General features: G+C 42.4%; 1 protein-coding gene across 1 annotated transcript; it reads right to left on the bottom strand.

Annotated features, from left to right (window-relative positions):
* Positions 1–3,244: 3,244 nt before the first annotated feature.
* LOC148775425 (aldo-keto reductase family 1 member C3-like) lies at positions 3,245–15,935 on the bottom strand. Its single transcript, XM_088844409.1, has 9 exons — positions 15,822–15,935; positions 13,409–13,576; positions 13,026–13,142; positions 11,520–11,597; positions 10,651–10,773; positions 8,404–8,513; positions 7,378–7,543; positions 4,384–4,466; positions 3,245–3,905 (listed from the first exon to the last, which is right to left on the bottom strand). Exons 1-9 carry the CDS (start codon positions 15,903–15,905, stop codon positions 3,863–3,865), a joined length of 972 nt encoding a protein of 323 aa, XP_088700535.1. The 5' UTR covers positions 15,906–15,935; the 3' UTR covers positions 3,245–3,862.
* Between the last annotated feature and the right edge of the window lie 4,127 nt (positions 15,936–20,062).

Raw genomic sequence — 20,062 nt, forward strand, 5'->3', positions numbered from 1 at the left:
CAGGTGGCTGACTATTAACCCCTGCATGTGGTGGTGGAGGTTTAGTCAATAAGTCGTGTCCGAGTCTTACAACCCCATGAACTGTAGCCACCAGGCTCCATAGTTCATGGATTTCCAGGCTAGAATACTGGAGTTGGTTGCCATTTACTATACCGTGGGAACTTCCTGGCCCTCGGATTGAACCCAAGTCTCTTATGTCACTTTCCTTAAGGGGTGTATTCTTACCACTGGGCCACCTGGGAAGCCCCTACAGAAGTGACAAGGGAGAAATCCTACAAAGGTTACAAAACCAGATATTTTGGCAACATGTATATTGAAAGCTAATTAATAGCTTCAGGATATCATGTGCAGGATGCAAAGAGACTCTGATTGTTTATACCTTGTACTTAGTTATAGAACATTTAGAGTACTCATAATGTAGCTGAAACATATTTATTATACATACTTTATTATCTTGTTCATTATTCATAAGAGGAAAACCTATAAACAACTGAAATTGCAACAAATTTGGGAAGAGTAAGTGAAATCATGATGCACTGGTACAAGTGGATGTTGTGAAGTAAAATACAATTTAACACATAGAGTGATGTCAGCAAAATACTGAGATAGAAGGAGTGAAGTCTCCCTTGGAAAGGGAAACATGGAAAGAGAAAGCAGCTGAAAAACATCACAGGAGTTCTGGGAAACAGTCAAACAAACATCTACAGCAACAAAGTGAACACGCAGCTAGGGAAGATCCAGAAGACTGGAAGGACGTGCTGTGTGTTTTTGTTCATACTCACCTCTCCCCTGACTTGAACAGAGCCATCTTGATCTGTAAAGGGTGGTACAGTTGCAGGCGGACTGTGTATATATAGGGGGCCAATGACAAGGGAGTAAGGGTAGAGACACAGACTAGACCATGTAAAACCGTGATAGAACTGGGGAGTGGATTTGGGGAATTGTAGGGCTTCGAGGACGGAGAAGGCAATGGCAAGCCACTCCAGTGTTCTTGCCTGGAGAATCCCAGGGACGGGGGAGCCTGGTGGGCTTCCGTCTCTGGGGTCGCACAGAGTCGGACACGACTGAAGTGACTCAGCAGCAGCAGCAGCAGCAGGGCTTTGAGGAAGGAGAGGCATCAACAGAGAGTGTGTTTTCAGGCCTCTATCTATCAGGAACCGTCCAGCTTCCAAGTCTGCCATAAGGCCTAACTTCCAGAGACAGGGCAGTGTGTCTCCTTGCACTTTCCACGCCTTGTAAACACATTCCTAGGTCATTCTGGGACTGCCCATGAAGAAGCAGGTTGCAGGAGTGTGTCTGAGAGTGCTGGGTGCCATACTGTGGTTGCCTAGACAAGGTGATATTAGCTCAAACAGTAGAGAATCTGCCTGTGATGCAGGAGACCAGGGTTCAGTCCCCAGGTTGGGAAGTTTCTCTGCAGAAGGAAATAGCAATCCACTTCAGTATTCTGCCTGGAGAATCCTATGGACAGAGAAACCTGGCGGGTTACAATCCATGGGGTCACAGAGAGTTGGACACGCCTGCACGACTAACACACACACACACACACGCACACATACACGGCACTCAAAAACAGCCACAAATTCCCCAGAACCAGAGTCACTGAGGGGCCAGGTAAGTTGTGACTCAGAAATGAACTGAGTTGCCCTTAGTTTCTTTATGGGCTGACCCCAGGACCAGGCACATGCCATGCCAGCTAGTGAAGGACAATCAGGATGTGGTACAAATCTGCAAACAGTGGGCATGCTGTGGTTGTTCAAGTACCCAGTCATGAACACACAGAGGAAGAGAGAGAAAAGGCATACAATAAAGAAACGAGGCGGGAAAAGCTAAAAAGAGAGACAGGAAAAACGAAAGAGAAAAACATGAGCCATGAAACTGTTTTTCTTACGGTTTAGTCGCTAAGTCAAGACCCTTCTTTTGTGACCCCATGGATGGTAGCCCCACAGGTTTCTCTGTCCATGGGATTCTGGAAACAAGAATACTGGAGTGGGCTGCCATTTCCTTTGCCAGAGGATCTTCCTGGATCAGGGATCCAACTTGCATCTACTGCATTGGCAGGCAGATTCTTTACCCCTGCCCTACCTAGGAAGTCTGATCCACGAAAGGAAGAAAAGAAATCGGCACCGACTCTTCCAGAACTGTCAAGGGAGCCACACTTAGTGCATAGTGAGTGTCACACACTGTCCTGGGGAGGAGCTTCAGGTGGGCTAGCTGATGCTGAGATCAACCCCCCAGTAACTCATCACGGTCACATCTCCTGAAAACACACGACACCAGCAGGAAGCCCCCTCCACCAAGGCTGGATAGAACCATCCCTAAGGAGCTGGGTGGGAAGGGAAGAGAAGCCGTCAGATCAGGACTGAGCCCATGGGAGGGCCCCACATGAGGAAGGGGGACAAGGGATTGGAGGTCCTCCCTGCAGAGATCCGTGCACACCACACACTGGGCACCGCAGCCCTGGGACAATGCCAGGAGGTCGTGGCCCCACAGCTGCTGTGAACCCAGGGGGACCCACAGGAGGCCCGGGAACCTGACTCCTCTCCTGAGACACGCACCCGCTCCTGCTCCTAGAACAGGCTGCGGAAGACACCAAACGTTGCCAGGATTTGGCTGGTTTACTGGGCAGCCCGTGTGCCCCATGACCCCTCAGTGCCTTTGGATCCAGTTCACTCTCCCTGGGGTGAGGGCCACTTATGCTGGGCAGAGTGGGCAGTGGGGGATACAGAGCTGGCTCAGACCAGCAGGATGTCTGGACACGCCAGGGTGGCCACTGGCTATCAGAGAGGGACCCAAGAAGCAGTATTCTGGAAATATCCTTCTCCATTGCCCTCACAGTGAAGTCCTGTAAAAGCTTATGTGACAAGAAACTCCTGCCCCACCAGCTCTCTGACTTTTCTTCAGCTCCTCTCTCCCCACCTTACTAAATCTGCCCAAATCAGCCAACTTGCTGACCCTTAATGTTCCATGAATACTCTTCCTTCCTGGAATAAGTGTTTCCTATTCCAGAGAATTGCAGGGAGCCACTGTCTCTGTGTTTCAAGGCTGTTTGTAAAAATGAAAAGGTGTGTGAGGTGAAGGGGATTTGGTGTCTCTGCCTAAAAGATATATAGAAGAAATGGGAGAGACTGTGCAGAATCATCTCAACAGACACTTACCCATTTCTAACAGTTAAATTCTCCTGATATCATTCACAGTTTTATTTTCCATAAGACTAATGACTCAAGACATTTCTCACTTCACTTATTGACATTTATTGATATAACAATTTCTTACTAAAGAATGTTCAATAAAGTTTGGTTAAATGACCAATGAATAAACTCAAAATATATAAAGATTCATCCAAATGCTGAGCGTGGGCAGACAAATAAGAAATTACATAATTGACTAAGATGTGCTGCTTACTATACAGGAAGCAAAATATAATACTGGATTTTTTAACTCATATTTTTAGCTTACCAACATAATTAGGCTATATTTCAAGAGAAGTATACAACCTGTAGGCTGAAGTTTATTTATCTTTGTAAATGAACAAACGCATATATTTGTCTAGGAAAATCACAAGGTAAACACATCAAAGGTAACTGTTATCCAGTGGGTAAGCACAGCTGATCATCATTGCCCATCCTGTCCCTTCTCTATCTAAATATTCTGTCATATATATGTATTATTTCAATCATCAGGAAGAAAGAGTATTCTTACTTTGAAGTCTATGCTTTTTCATAAAATGCTTATTTTTAAAAAGAAAGGTGTGGTTTCAGAAGTTCAGATACTTTACTCAAACTTCTCCTTCAGGCATAACAATTTTCTTCACCACCCTAGAAGTAACAACTTATGGAAGAACCACAGTGAAAGCTGAGAGTCAGTATTCTTCAGTGAATGGATACTCAGGGTGATTGGAACCACTGGAAGACAAAGAGGTGGATTCATGTATGAAATCTGGTGTCATTATACCATAGTTTTAGTTAATATAATCATTTTCCCCTGACATAAGTAGAAATAACAATTAAACATGTTCACTGCTCCTTGAAAGAATAGTGGACGGCAGGCACTGTGCCCTTTGTGTTTCCTGGCTCCCTGGGCTCTGAGAGGAGGTACACCAGGCACAGGGATTAGGGGAACAAAGTAGTGAATTTATTCACCATAATGTCAACTGTGGGAATTTTACTGATGGGCTGTCCTGGTCCCCAATCACATTTCTGTTGATCAAGGATGAAGCCCTGGAGGAAATCTCTGGTTTGAGGTCTGCAGGAAGTACCTGGCTGACTCCTATACTAGAAATCAGGACTATCTTCCAAGAATTAAGTTGTTTAAAAGATTAGTTCCCCTGCTCACCTGCCTGCGACAAAAAAAAAAAGCTGTGTGTGTGAAACAGTCACTTACATTAGAAATTCATAATATCTTATATTTCTGTTGAGGCCATCGATTGCTTTCATGTCATCCGGACTCAGTTCAAAGTCAAACACCTGGAAGGAAGAAACAATCACATTAACCTCTCCCGGAAGGAGTTGGCCTCTCCCTGGGGACTGGAAGACTTTCCAGCTGGATGGAGACAGGAAGAGGGGACGGGGAAGACATGTCTATCCTCAGCTTCCAGGAGAACAAACTGGGATCCTCTGATGAGTTCTCACCTCTCCTTCCCACACCTTCTCCTTCTCTGTCCACCTCACAAACATTACAGTGCATCAGTCCCTTATCTGAGTCAATCACTTGTGGCAGAAAACAAACTAAGATCTGCTTTTTCCAAACACTCTGCTTTAGACACTCCTGATTCGATACTGAACCTGAGCTAACATTACACTGTTTGCCTCTCCCCAACACTCCCTAAGGGTGACAGCGTTCAGCTGAAGCAGTGTGGGAAGGAAATGCCCCCTTGAAATCCTGTTCAGAAATATGTTATGAAACTTGCTCATTATCTACTGGTAAATCTAACGAAACCATTACATCAATGGCTTAGTGGAGAAGATCCCTGTGTTGGGAAAATGTTCTGGAGAAAGAAATGGCAACCCACTCCAGCATTCTTGACTCAAGAATCACACGGACAGAGGAGCCTGGCGGGATACAGTCTATGGGGTTGCAAAGAGTCAGACACATCTAAAGCAACTAATGCTTTAGTGTAAACAGTTATGAATGAAAAGTGTTTAAAACATTAAGGAACAACAAATTATTAAAAATTCACATCACAGTCATGAAAAAAAAGCTCAATTTTCTAAAGAAATACATTTTCCAGAGTGATCCAATGACTCAGTGCAACATGAACATGACTTAATCACATATTCTTTTGTGGAAATCAGTACAGTGACACTAAATTTTACATAAAAGAACAGCTAATCAAGAGCAGTCAGGACATCCTTAAAGACAAATGTATCATTCTGAGAAAGAACACTTATTTTCCATTTTAAAAACACAGAACTGAAAACTGAAAGTTAAATGAAAGAGAAGGGCCACAAATGTACTTATGGTCACTTATTATGACACAGTTGATAATGAAAATCTATAAAATACATTAAGTAAATAAACATATAGGCAATCATTTTTATATCATATTTTAGAATCAAATTTAAACGGAAACAGAAAAACAATTTTTCAAGGGCCCATGCACCTGACCCTAGACATGGCCTGACCTATAACTTGTAATGGAGACTGAAATTTGCAAGAAGTGGTGACTTAGTTCTGAGCTGATGACTTGGATTTTTTCCCACTCCCTGGCTTGAAATCACAGCACTGTCCTGAGATGAAAATCAAGTTAGTTGACCACAGCCTAGCCAAATATATATGAAAAACTACAGGAAGAAGTGTGAAGGCTTCTCTGAGAAGAATCATATCCACTTGCTACAGCAGAACTGCCAAGCTGCTCTGCACTGAACTGCAAATGCCTGAGGGAGCCCAGCCAAGAGGACAACAGTTAAGCTGGGTGCAGGCAGAATCTCAAACCAAAAATCAAGAGATACATAACTGATCTCTGCATTAAATCTTAAAACTGGGGAGAGTTTTCTGAACACCTATGCCTAAGGGAAGAGTAATGGTCTCTTACACAGAAAACAAATGAGAGACATCACGCAAAAGTGGACAAAGCCTTGAAGAGGAACTTCACAAAGACAGGAACTCAAGAAGGTTAAATATATGAAGATGAAACCTTATTAGTATTCAGGAAAATGCAAAATAAAATCACGATGATTTGGAGATGAAAGGTTGCTGCCATAATTTTCATGCCCCAAAATTCACATGTGGATGGTGTTAGAAATGGAGCCATTCACGGGTGATTAGGTCATGATGGTGGAGCCTTTGTGAATGAGATTTCAACAATATCACAGTGATATAAGAAACCTGGGGGAACTCTGTTGCCCCTCAACCATGTCAAGATACAAAGAGAACTTTATGACGTAGAGGAGGGGCCATTACATGAACGTACAGGCACCCTGACCTCAAACCTCCAGCTTCAGAAATGTGAGAAACAAATTTTAATTGTTTCTAAGACACCAAATTTGAGGCATTTTGTTAACACAGTCCAAATGGCTTAAAATAATCACATAATGCAATTTCATCCATTGAGAATGAAGGTCAGAAGACATCATTTGTACACGGTGATAGGGTAAATTACAGACATAGCACTGGAACTAAAATCTCCATTTTCTGTCCAAATTTATTTTCCTGGGCTCCAAAATCACAATGGATCGTGACTGCAGTCACATATTAAAAAGCAAAGATATTACTTTATCGACAAATGTCCACAGTCAAAGCTGTGCTTTTTCCAGTAACCATGTATGGATGTGAGAGGTAGACCCTAAAGAAAGCTGAGTGCCAAAGAACTGATGCTTTTGAACTGTGGTGTTGGAGAAGACTCTTGACAGTCCCTTGGACTGCAAGGAGATCAAGCCAGTCAATTGTAAAGGAAACCAGTCCTGAATATTCATTGGAAGGACTGATGCTGAAGGTGAAGCTCCAATACTTTGGCCACCTGATGCGAAGAAATGACTCATTGGAAAAGAACCTGATGCTGCGAAAGATGGAAGGCAGGAGGAATAGGGGAAGATAGAGGATGAAATGATTGGATGGCATCAACAGCTTGATGGGCATGACTTGGAGCAAGCTCCAGGAGTTGGTGATGAACAGGGAAGCCTGGCGTGCTGCAGTCCATGCAATCGAAAAGAGTCAAACGAGACTGAGCGACTGAACAGAACTGAACCCTCTGCAGCCAAGCCACATCTCCTGTTGCCACAGTAGGAGGAGAAAACCATCAGGAATACACACAAGGCATTCATGCATAGGGAAGAACAGGTAATTCATCTTGTCTCAAGGAAAGTCTTGACAGACAAAGAATGACCCTCATGAAGGATATTCCTTAGGACTCCCTCTGCCAACAGACCCACTCATCACCTGTATGTTCTCTTTGATCCTCTTCTTGTTGTAACTCTTGGCCAGAACCACAACCCCACGTTGTATCTGGTAGCGAAGGGCAACCAGAGCTGGGGTTTGCTTGTGCTTTTTGGCAATGGCACAGAGAACCGGGTCCTCCAAGAGAACAGGGTGGTTCAGATTCACCCTGGAAGAAAATTCAGAAATGCTGAGGAGCTGAGACTAAGTACTCATTTCGTGAGCAGTTTTCCCAAAAAGATCAACTAGATCAACAGATCTACACCACTGCTTCTCAAAGTGTGGTCCATGGACTAGCATAATCAGTATCACCTGGGATTTTGTTAGAAATACATATTTCATGGCTTAGCTGAAGAGAAACTCAATCAGCATCTCAAACGTGTCACGTCCCATTCTGTGTTTACAAAGCTTCCAGGTGGTTCAGATGTATTATTGACCTGAGACCAGGATTGCTAAAGTTGTGACTTTTTTCTTTAATTCTCAGAAGTTGTTTTTCTTCTATAATCAAGGGCATGAACAGAGAAACAGAAGGTAAAGACCACGGATTTTTTTTTATTTCACTTTCCTAAAGTATTGATAAAAATTAAGTAATCTCAAAATCAGAGACATTTATTCCCTCATTACTCTTCTTTAGATATTTACAAAATGGTTCAAGTTTAGTTTTTTCTATCATAATAGACCTGAGAATTGTATATTATTACCCAATTTTAGGCATAAGGTAAATGAGACTTGGAATTTCTATATTTTAGAACTGTGTTATTAGTTAATAATTACAGAAATCATGACATAAGCTTAACTAGGGGATTATATATAGATTTTAATGCAAACATCTGTTAATGATGAGTCTATGAGCTAATACAATGTATGAAAAATGGCTGGGTGATGGGAAGTTAAAAAAGAAGAAAATATTCCATCCATACCCTCTCTCCCCCATGATTATGAGAGTGATCTGAGTACCATATTTTAAAATATCTCATCGAAAATTGAATTTTAGGGAAACTCCCACTATTCTTCAATAAGATTCAATACCATTCTTTTATTCGTTGGGATCCCAGAGCACCATAGGCAACAAGAACAATATCATGTGACTTGCAGAAATCCAACAGTTTGCTCTGATTGAGATAAGGGTGACATTCCACCTGTAGAATGTGAACAGAGAAGAGTATCAGATTATTTGAAAAAGTAATATTAATATGACAGAGAAAGATTAAAAGTTTTAAGTGCCTAAACGAAAGATAAACTGTGGAAAATTCTGAAAGAGATGGAAATACCAGACCACCTGACCTGCCTCTTGAGAAACCTGTATGCAGGTCAGGAAGCAACAGTTAGAACTGAACATGGAACAACAGACTGGTTTGAAATAGGAAAATTAGGAAAAGGAGTACATCAAGGCTGTATATTGTCACCCTGCTTATTTGACTTATATGCAGAGTACATCATGAGAAATGCTGGGCTGGAGGAAGCACAAGCTGGAATCAAGATTTTCGGGAGAAATATCAATAACCTCAGATATGCAGATGACACCATGTTTATGGCAGAAAGTGAAGAAGAATTAAAGAGCCTTTTGATGAAAGTGAAAGAGGAGAATGAAAAAGTAGGCTTGAAGCTCAACATTCAGAAAAAAGATCAATCCTGGGTGTTCATTGGAAGGACTGATGCTAAAGCTGAAACTCCAATACTTTGGCCACCTCATGCAATGAGTTGACTCACTGGAAAAGACTCTGATGCTGGGAAAGGTTGGGGGTGGGAGGAGAAAGGGACGACGGAGAATGAGGTGGCTGGATGGCATCACCGACTCTGTGGACATGAGTTTAGGTGAGCTCCAGGAATGGTGGTGGACAGGGAGGCCTGGCGTGCTGTGATTCATGGGGTCGCAGAGAGTCGGGCACGACTGAGCGACTGAACTGAACTGAAGATCATGGCATCACTTCATGGCAAATAGATGGGGAAACAGTGTCAGAGTTTATTTTTCTGGGCTCCAAAATCACTGCAGATGGTGATTTCAGCCATGAAATTAAAAGACACTTACTCTTTAGAAGGAAAGTTATGACTAACCAAGACAGCGTAAAAAAACAGAGACATTATTTTATCAACAAACATCTGTCTAGTCAAGGCTGTGGTTATTCCAGTGGTCATGTATGGATGTCAGAGTTGGTCTATAGAGAAATCTGAGTTCCAAAGAATTGATGCTTTTGAATTGTGGTGTTGGAGAAGACTCTTGAGAGTCCCTTGGACTGCAAGGAGATCCAACCAGTCCATCCTAAAGGAGATCAGTCCTGGGTGTTCATTGGTAGGACTGATGCTGAAGGTGAAACTCCAAAACACTGGCCACCTGATGCGAAGAGCTGACTCATTGGAAAAGGCCCTGATGCTGGGAAAGATTGAGGACAGGAGAAGGGGACGACAGAGGATGAGATGGTTGGACGGGATCACTGACTCAATGGAAAAAGGTTTGGGTGGACTCCAGGAGTTGGTGATGGACAGGGAGTCCTGGCGTGCTGTGATTCATGGAGTCACAAAGAGTCAGACACAACTAGGCGAATGAACTGAACTGAACTGTAAGGAAAGCTTGCAACATTAAATGTAAACTGGAAATATCAACATCAGGAGAGAAACAGAGAAAAGTGTGTTTATACAGTTAATTTTATGACAGACCATGGATGGGAGAACCAGTCCAAGACTGAGTAATCAAATGGTGTACTCTACATTTGAGTAGATATTCCCGGGTAATGTTTTATCTTGTGTTAGCATCATCACAAGCCTTTAACTTCATCCTCTAAACTGAATGACTTTCATCATCTCCAGCACATTTTTCTGTTCTGTCCTCCCTGTTGAGACTCATAAATGCTGAGACAAGAAGACTAAGGATTCAGCCATCAGAACCCCACACAAACCCTTACCACCCATCTCAGCTGATTTGTTACTTTATTAATTTACTTCTCATTCTATGTTTTCATGGCTTCCTTCCTATACACAGTTCATTTCAGGGCACTTTCCCATCCAATCTTGTCATCCTTTAATCTCAGGGAAACATCTCCTACCTCTAGTTCTAGGTTCTACCTACAATTCAGCAGGATGTCCTCCCACCTTTTCCATCCAGACTACATAGAGATATTATTTTGGGTTCTACTTACACCATCCAGAGAGAGATTCTGTTCTTTAGAGTCCTCTGTCCACAAAGGTTGGATTAACAGGAGGGGAGGAAAGACAGATGTCTGGCTCCAGTGCAAGAAGGAGGGTCTGAAGAGCAGGAGGGAGAGGAGCTGAGTTGCTCACCTGGTTGCAGACGGGCTTATACTTGAGCCCTGGCTTGTTTAGGATCTTCTCCAGCTGCTTGTGGTTGAAGTTGGACACCCCAATGGACTTGGTCAGCCCTGCATCCTTACACTTCTCCAGGGCCTGGGAGGGAAGGGTGGTGAGCAGTCACTTGGAATGGGAACTAGAACGAGAATAAATGCTTTGGAGGTGAAGCTCCAAAACTTTGACGCCTGATGTGAAGAGCTGACTCATTGGAAAAGGCCCTGATGCTGGGAAAGATTGAGGACAGGAAGAGAAGGGGACAAGAGAGGATGAGATGATTAGACAGCATCACTGGCTCAGTGGACAAGGGTTTGGGTGGACTCCAGGAGTTGGTGATGGACAGGGAGGCCTGGCGTGCTGGGGTTCATGGGCTTGCAAAGAGTCAAACACAACTGAGTGACTGAACTGAAAGGAAAGCTTGCAACATTAAATGTAAACCGGAAATATCAACATCTAGAGAGAAATAGAGAAAGTATGAGTATTTATTGTTTATTGAAAAAATCAATAAACATGGTCACGTTCAAGAATGAGTATCAAGAGGAAAAAACGGAAGAAAGTCAACCCATAAATTGAAGAATTACCATTTCCTCCATTAAAAAAAAAAACAAAGAAGACATATCACATGGAAGGAAAAATGCATTGTCTTCATTGTCCAAAATTCTCCAATTCGTTCCTCTATGTAAACATTTCAGCAATGGTTTCCTCCCCACAACCTCAGCATCCCAGCCCTCAGGTTCATGAACTGCTGAGTCTGATGGTCCACAGCCCATTCTCACAGGTGGAAGAAATGAAAGAGGTTCCCCCTCAACTGGTTTCTCCACTGGTTCTCTCCTCCCTGGACTCACCTCCCATGTGTGACAGAAATCCACCGAGTCAACTATCAGTTTTCCATCTTCATCTTTTGGAAGTAATTCCTCCCCTGGCTAGAACAGAAGGGAGGAATATTAAACATGTGACAAAATAATTTCTCCACATTTAGCCAGGGTGCAAGGCACTTGGAATTAAATCTCCATGAGGTAGGTTTACCACTTTCTACATACTAATATTTGCAAGGTGATTTGTGTATGGAGTTGTAAGCAATTTCTATAGGAGGGAGGCTTATTCTATTGTCTTACACTTATTATATGTTAAAAAAAATACAATTTTTATATGTCCTAAAGAAAGGGACTTCCAGTGACTTCTGTGAATTTTGTCTGTTTCCTGTACTTGCCTCTCTTGAAATATCTCTGGTCTGAGAAGGGCAGTAAGTTCCATGCCATAATTTCCAGAATAAAAATTGCAAGCTACACCTGGTCTAGATAATCAGATTTCCTTTTCCCTTCGAGTATCAGATGCCCTAGAGCAGGCATGTGAACCAGCAAGGCGCTCATTAGGTTGATATGGAATGTGGATGATCCAGACATGCTCTCAAATATTCATAACCCTGAGACTTGAAATGCCCCCAAAATCATATTTGCCACCAATGGAAATGTTCAGTAAAAATATAACAATGCCATGATAAGGGATAGAAAAAGGAGACATTTCTGAAGAGTCCTGCAAATCCACAAATTTCTGTGTCTGAGACTTGCAGTCTACATAGTCCACTTAGCTATTTTGCGTTAGATGGTTTGAGTTGACTTCTGTAACTTGAAGAGTTCAAAGTAAACCTGTCTTTCTTTTTAATTTCTTTTTTAATTGGAGGATCATTGCTTTATAGAATTGTGTTCTTTTCTATCAAGCCTCAGCATGAATCAGCCATAGGTAAACATATATCTCCTCCCTTTTGAACCTCCTTCATATCTCCCTCCAAATCCCACCCCTCTAGGTTGATACAGTACCCCTATTTGAGTTCTAAGTAAAACATTCTTAATAACTAAGTGCAGTCATTGTAAAGTCAGGCAGGACTGTAGACAATGTCTTCCAATTCCCTATAAAGGTACAAGGTTTAGACTCACCCAAGAGGGAACACCACCAAATCTGTTCAACTTAAAAGGATGAAAGAAAAGATAAAGTCATCATGTTCAATGTAAAGCAGTGTCATGCTCACCATGGCTTCCCCAAACTCTTGGTTCATGAAATCCCCAGACACTCAGGAGTCATAACCAGGACTGTGTGAAGAATTCACCTATTTCTACTTCCTCAAGTTTTTCAAGCAAAGATTCTCAGAATATTAATTCCTTTGTCTTGGAGGCATATAAGGGATTCAAAGGAGCTCAGTAAATAGATGACCACAAATGATTATTTGGGGGATTCTACTCTAGCGTAATCATCCCTTCAATCTACTAAGAAAAATCTTATTTCAACCATCCATGCAAGTTGATGTACATTCTAACACAAGATATAACATTGATGTGATCACACATATTTCCAACCTTCGCAGCCAGTGGAAAATGAATAATATAGAGATCGACATAGTCCAGTTGAAGATTTTTCAGTGACTTTTCCAAGGCTGGTCTGACCAACTCTGGTCGAAGGAAAGTGCACCAAAGCTGAAAATATTAAAGAGTAGAAATTTTATTAATAATAATTTAGGAAATTTCCTTTTGGTCTTACCATGCGGCTTGTGGGATATTACTTCCTTGACCAATGATGGTAATGTGCCAACTCTTAACCACTGAACACCAAGGATTTCTAATACCTTAAGTATATACCAAGAAGCATAGTTCACCAATCAGCTCTTCACCAAACAAATGATCCCATTATATATTAGTCACCTGGGCACACTCACTAGCCCACATATTCACACACACAACACCTTTGAAGTGTAGAATATGTCTTCTCTCTTCACAGTGCCATCTGCAATCTTGCTTCTAATGGCCTGGCCAATGAACTGTTCATTTTGGTACATATGAGCACAGTCGATATGGCGGAACCCAACCTCTATGGCGAATTTGGTGACTTCCAGAGCTTCACTCTTAGGAACCTACATGAGTAACAAAGGCAGAATTTGAACATCCATATGATAAGAGATTGCTAGAACAACCTTTGATCTTTCAAAGAATCAACTTTTCTTCATGTCTTTGAGTAGATCTGTATGTGTGGTGCTGAACCCTGGACAGTTTCCCTGAACATTCCTGGTCAGATTTTAAAAACACACCCAGTAACCCTTACATCCCTAATGATCCGTGGTTGATCACAGGCATCAGAGGACCCTAAGCCCACCTCCAGGTTCAGTGGACCCAAAGGATTCAGCATAAAGTTGTAGTCATGAAGATGATTTATACTCTAAGATACTTGAAGCAAAATCAACAAAGGTATAAGGTATATGGTAAAGACATTAAACTACAGGAGATAGAGACAGGGAACCTGGCCTGTTGCAATCCATAGGATCACAAAGAGTCGGACATGACTTAGTGACTGAACAGCAACAATAACAAAAAGCATCAAGAAGCAAGGTGAAAGCTTCTAAGACCGCTGTCTACCAGTGAAGCTACGTGGAACACACCAAATATAAACTGTGTCTATTCAAGGTGGACAAAGTGATGTTCTCATGTAAGGATCCATTGTTGATGATCACCAAAATCAAGCTAGTTAGAATCTCTCATTTCACTTACCTTACTTTAGGGGGTTTGTAAGAAAACTTAAGATCTAGTCTCTACAAAATTTCAGGGTATCACCCATTCTTTATAACTATAGTCACGGTGCTTTCATCAGGTCACCAACTTATTCATCTTATCACTGGCGGTCTACACTGTTGACAAACATCTTTCCATTTTTCTCAGATTTGTCTCCAGCTTCCGGTCTTCATTTCTCTACTTTCTGTTTCTATAAGTTCCACTATTTTAGATTCCACCTACAAAGAGACTTCCTTGTTGGCTCAGGCGGTAAAGCATCTGCCTACAATAAGAAAGACCCAGGTGTGATCCTTGGGTCAAGAAGATCTCCTGGAGAAGAAGATGGCAGCCCACTCCAGTGTTCTTGCCTGGAAAATCCCATGGACAGAGGAGCCTGGTAGGCTTCCATCCATGGGGTAGCAAAGAGTCAGACACGACTGAGCGACTTCACTTGCACTTTTCACAAAGACATCATGTAGTATTTGTATTTTTATTTCTGGCTTACTTCATTTAGCTAGAGTTCTTGCGGTTCAGCTGTGTGGTTTCAAATGGCTGCATAAACTTTGCTTTAAATGCTAAATAATATTCCTTTTTTTTTTTCATGTGTCTGAATCTTTTCTATTTGAAGGAGGTAGAGAATTGGTGTAACCACCCTTTGTTGGGTTCAGTCCTGGTCTTTCTTAAACACTTGGGCATTCAGGGATGTACTGAGGAATGGACCAGTGAGCTTCAGTACTAGCCTGGACACTTTAATCCCCGCAACCTCCTTCGCATTACAAAGTCCTGTCATCTCTTTCCAAAATACCGCTGAATATTTCCTTCCATTCTCCAAATGATAAAAGTGAGATGCAAAGTTTCAGGGTCAGAACTTGTCACAACTACATTCTCTAAATACAAGATGGACAGCAAACTTTCTGGCTCCAGGTCTAGAGACTTGTCCACTAGTCCCTTTTCTGTCCAAGCACTGAAAACTACACTTTAATAAAAAGACATTACAACAACCAAGGATACATTGAAAAACCTGGCCTGTAAGATGGTAGCTTATCCCCACAAATGGCACTATATTTTCCATTAGAAGAAGTTTCCAAGGAGCAACCGAAGTACAAGGCAAAACACAGCTGGAGTGTCTTGCCTGGCACCTACCAGGCACCCCATGGTAGAAAAGCAATTCTCTCCCCTTAGTTCCTATTCACTTCATCCTTAGGACCTTCCACCTCAAATACTTCTCTGGGTCACATCTTTTTTGATGGAGGTAAGAGTTCTGGAATTAATGAAATACACAGAGAAACCCGGCCATTGCAATCACCCTCAAAGCAAAGCAGTGGACCGTCAGTGATCTTGACAGCTGATTCTACCTCTTCTGCCAAGCTGGAAAGAGACAGAAACTGGGGGCGGGGTGGGTGGGGGACCCAGAGTTATCTGCAAGTGAGCACAGCCTCAAACCTTGATGCAGAGTGAAGACTGGATGCTCTCTCCCCTTTCACAGGACATGGTTCTAGCCTGGTTAGTGGTTAGAGAAGCTAGCCAGGAGCTCTCTGCTTGACAACTCAAGTCCCTTCCACTCTTCTTACATCCACTACTATTTATATGTCAACCCCAAACCACCTCTGTTACCTCTTTAATTTCAGCGCTGCCAAATCCAAGGACAGGAATGAAGTGGCCATCGTTAAGCTTAACTCTCTGGCCTTTGGGATCCATTGCCTGTTTCAACTCTGAATAAGCAGAGTGATCTTTTCTTCTGCCTCCACAGGTTATAAATAACAGGAAGTCAACGCCCCAGCTGATTGTCCAATGTTAGCAGATACATTGGAGGAGGAGAGGATTAAACCAGTGCCCATAGAGTAAGAAGAGAAATGAAGCCAGTTACATTGGGAATTTTTTTTAATCAGAATAACTTCAGTTATATAATGATGAAATGTGCCAAACAATTATTGACCAAATGTTACACCGAAACCTCCACATACCAGTCGTTTCAGTTTTCTAATTATAAAGCCCACTTTTGATCAAACATCAGTTGAAACAACTATTTCATAGTACAGAAAGACACACTATTCACACAATTATAAAGTGCTGATTAATAAGCATTTTCCAATGTAATCTCTTAAGAGAGAATCAAAATGTGAAACAAACCAAATTTGCCTTTTTTAATTTTCCAGCAGCAAAATTATTTTGCTTTACACACCTTTGGTGGTAGAGGTATAGTCAGTAAGTCATGTCCAACTCTTTTACAACCCCATGGGCTGTAACCCGCCAGGCTCCACAGTTCATGGAATTACCAGGCTAGAATGCTGGAGTGGGTTGCTGTTTCCTATACCACAGTATCATCCTGATCCAGGGACCGAACCCAACTCTCTTGTGTCATTCACATTGGCAGGTGAATTCTTACCACTGGGCCACCTGAGAAGCCCTTACAGACCTGACTATGGTGAAATTCTGAAAAGGATACCAAAATCAGACATTTCAGCAAAGTGTTTATTGGTGTTAATCATTCACAATTTTTGGATACCATGTGCAGGTTAAACTGTCTCTTGAGTGTTTATACAATGTACTAAATTACACAACTTTTTAGAGTACTTTTATAATGCACCCAATACATATTTTACACAGTTTGTTATCGTGTTAAACATTATTCATAAAAGTAAAAACCTATAAACAACTGACATTGCAACAAATTTGGGAAGAGTAAAGGAAATCATGATGCACTGGTACAAGTGGATGTTGTGACAGAGAATTCAATTGAACACATAGAGTGATGTCAGCAAAATATTGAGCGAGGAGGAGTGAAGTCTCCCTTGAAAAGGGAAGTATGGAAAGAGAAAGCAGCTGAAAAATGTCGTAGGTGTTCTGGGAAACAGTCAAAAAAACATCAACAGCAACGAAGTGAACACACAACTAGGGATGATCCAAAAAGCTGGAAAGACATTTCTGTATGTTTTTACTCACACTCTCCGCTCTCCTGACTTGAGTAGAGCCATCTTGATCTGTAAAGGGCGGTAGCTCAGCACCCTGTTACCTCCCTCAAAGCAAACTTATCGCAGAAATCCTTATATGCAATATTCTCCCCTTCTTGGAGCTTGCCTGGAACTGGTGTCCATTTCACTTAACTCTGAGCTTGAACTTAAGAACAGCTGGAGTAGCTAGTTACAGTTGCAAGAGAACTAGATATATATGGGGCCAGGTCCAGGGAGTAAGGGTAGAGACACACACAAGACCATGTAAAACCCTGATAGAACTGGGGTGCGGATTTGGGGGATAGTAAGACATTCAAAAGGAAAGATACAAGCATCTGAATGCAGAGTTCCAAAGAATAGCAAGGAGAGATAAGAAAGCCTTCCTCAGCGATCAATGCAAAGAAATAGAGGAAAACAACAGAATAGGAAAAACAAGAGATCTCCTCAAGAAAATTAGAGATATCAAGGGAACATTTCATGCAAAGATGGGTTCGATAAAGGACAGAAATGGTATGGACCTAAAAGAAGCAAAAGATATTAAGAAGAGGTGGCAAGAATACACAGAAGAACTATACAAAAAAAAATCTTCACGACCAAGATAATCATGATCACCTGGAGGAGGCAGACATCTTGGAATGTGAAGTCAAGTGGGCCTTAGAGAGCTTCACTACGAACAAAGCTAGTGGAGGTGAGAGAATTCCAATTGAGCTATTTCAAATCCTGAAAGACGATGCTGTGAAAGTGCTGCACTCACTATGCCAATAAATCTGGAAAACTCAGCAGTGGCCACAGGACTGGAAAAGGTCAGTCTTCATTCCAATCCCAAAGAAAGGCAATGCCAAAGAATGCTCAAACTACCGTAAAATTGCACTCATCTCACATGCTAGTAAAGTCATGCTCAAAATTCTCCAAGCCACGCTTCAGCAATATGTGAACCATGAACATCCAGATGTTCAAGCAGGTTTTAGAAAGGGTAGAGGAACCAGAGGTCAAATTGCCAACATCCGCTGGATCATGGAGAAAGCAAGAGAGTTCCAGAAAAACATCTATCTCTGCTTCATTGACTATGCCAAAATATTTGACTGTGTGGATCACAAGAAACTGTGGAACATTCTGAAAGAGATGGGAATCATAGACCACCTGACCTGCCTCTTGAGAAACCTGTATGCAGGTCAGGAAGCGACAGTTAGAACTGGATATGGAACAACAAACTCGTTCCAAATAGGAAAAGGAGTACGTCAAGGTTGTATATTGTCACCTTGCTTATTTAACTTATATGCAGAGTACATCATGAGGAATGCTGGGCTGGAAGAAGCACAAGCTGAAATCAAGATTGCCGGGAGAAATATCAATAACTTCAGATATGTAGATGACACCACCCTTATGGCAGACAGTGAGGAGGAACTCAAAAGCCTCTTGATAAAAGTGAAAGAGGAGAGTGAAAAGGTTGGCTTGAAGCTCAACATTCAGAAAACAAAGATCATGGCATCTGGTCCCATCACTTCATGGGAAATAGATGGGGAAACAGTGAAAACACGGTCAGACTTTACTTTGGGGGGCTCCAAAATCACTGCAGATGCTGAATGCAGCCATGAAATTAAAAGATGCTTACTCCTTGGAAGGAAAGTTATGACCAACCTAGATAGCACATTCAAAAGCAGAGACATTACTTTGCCAACCAAGATCCGTCTAGTAAAGACTATGGTTTTTCCCATGGTCATGTATGGATGTGAGAGTTGGACTGTGAAGAAAGCTGATCGCCGAAGAATTGATGCTTTTGAATTGTGGTGATGGAGAAGACTCTTGAGAGTCACTTGGACTGCAAGGAGATCCAGCCAGTCCATTCTAAAGGAAATCAATCCTGGGTCTTCATTGGAAGGACTGATACTACAGCTGAAACTGCAATACTTTGGCCACCTCATGTGACAAGTTGACTCACTTGAAGAGTCTGATGCTGGCAGGGATTGGGGGTGGGAAGAGACGGAGAAAACAGAGAATGAGATGGCTGGATGGCATCACCGACTCGATGGATATGAGTTTGAGTGAACTTCAGGAGTTGGTGATGGACAGGTAGGCCTGGCGTGCTGTGATTCATGGGGTCGCAAAGAGTCGGACACGACTGAGCGACTGAACTGCACTGAAGACATTCAAAACTAATCATATATTTCCAGAATCAGAAAGCCACTCATGGGCCAGGTAAGTTGTTGACTCAGAAATGAACTGAGTTTCCCTTAGTTTCCTGTTGGGCTGACCCCAGGACCTGGCACATGCCATGCCACCTAGTGAAGGACAAGCAGGATGTGGTACAAATCTGCAAACAGTGGGTGTGCTGTGCTTATCCAAGTACCCAGTCATGAACGCACAGAAGGAGAGAGAGAAAAGGCATGCAATAAAGAAAGGTGAAATAACAAAGCTAAAAAAAGAGACAGAGGAAAAAAGAGAGAAAAACATGAGCCATGAAACTGTTTTTGTTACTGTTTAGTTGCTAAGTCAAGACCCCTCTATTGTGACCCCATGGACCCCACAGGTTTCTGTGCCCATGGTATTCTCCAGGCAAGAATACTGGAGTGGGCTGCCATTTCCTTTTCCAGTGGATCTTCCTGGATCAGGGATGCAACCCGTATCTCCTACACTGTCAGGCAGATTCTTTACCACTGCCCTACCTGGGAAGACTGATCCAGGAAAGGCAGAAAAACAATTGACACCGACTCTTCCTGAACAATACAGGAGCCACACTTAGTGCACAGTGAGTGTCACACACTGTCCTGGGGAGGAGCTCGAGGTAGGCAAGAAGACGCTCAGCTCTCCAAGGAGCACATCAAGGTCACATCTCCTGAAAACACATGACACAAGCAGGAAGCCTCCTCCACACCAAGGCTGTAAAGAACCATCCCCATGGAGCTG

Source organism: Moschus berezovskii, chromosome 15 (genome assembly GCF_049115385.1).
Source record: "Moschus berezovskii isolate FMDL1 chromosome 15, NW_MosBer_1.0, whole genome shotgun sequence".
In the NCBI taxonomy this organism is placed as follows: domain Eukaryota; kingdom Metazoa; phylum Chordata; class Mammalia; order Artiodactyla; family Moschidae; genus Moschus; species Moschus berezovskii.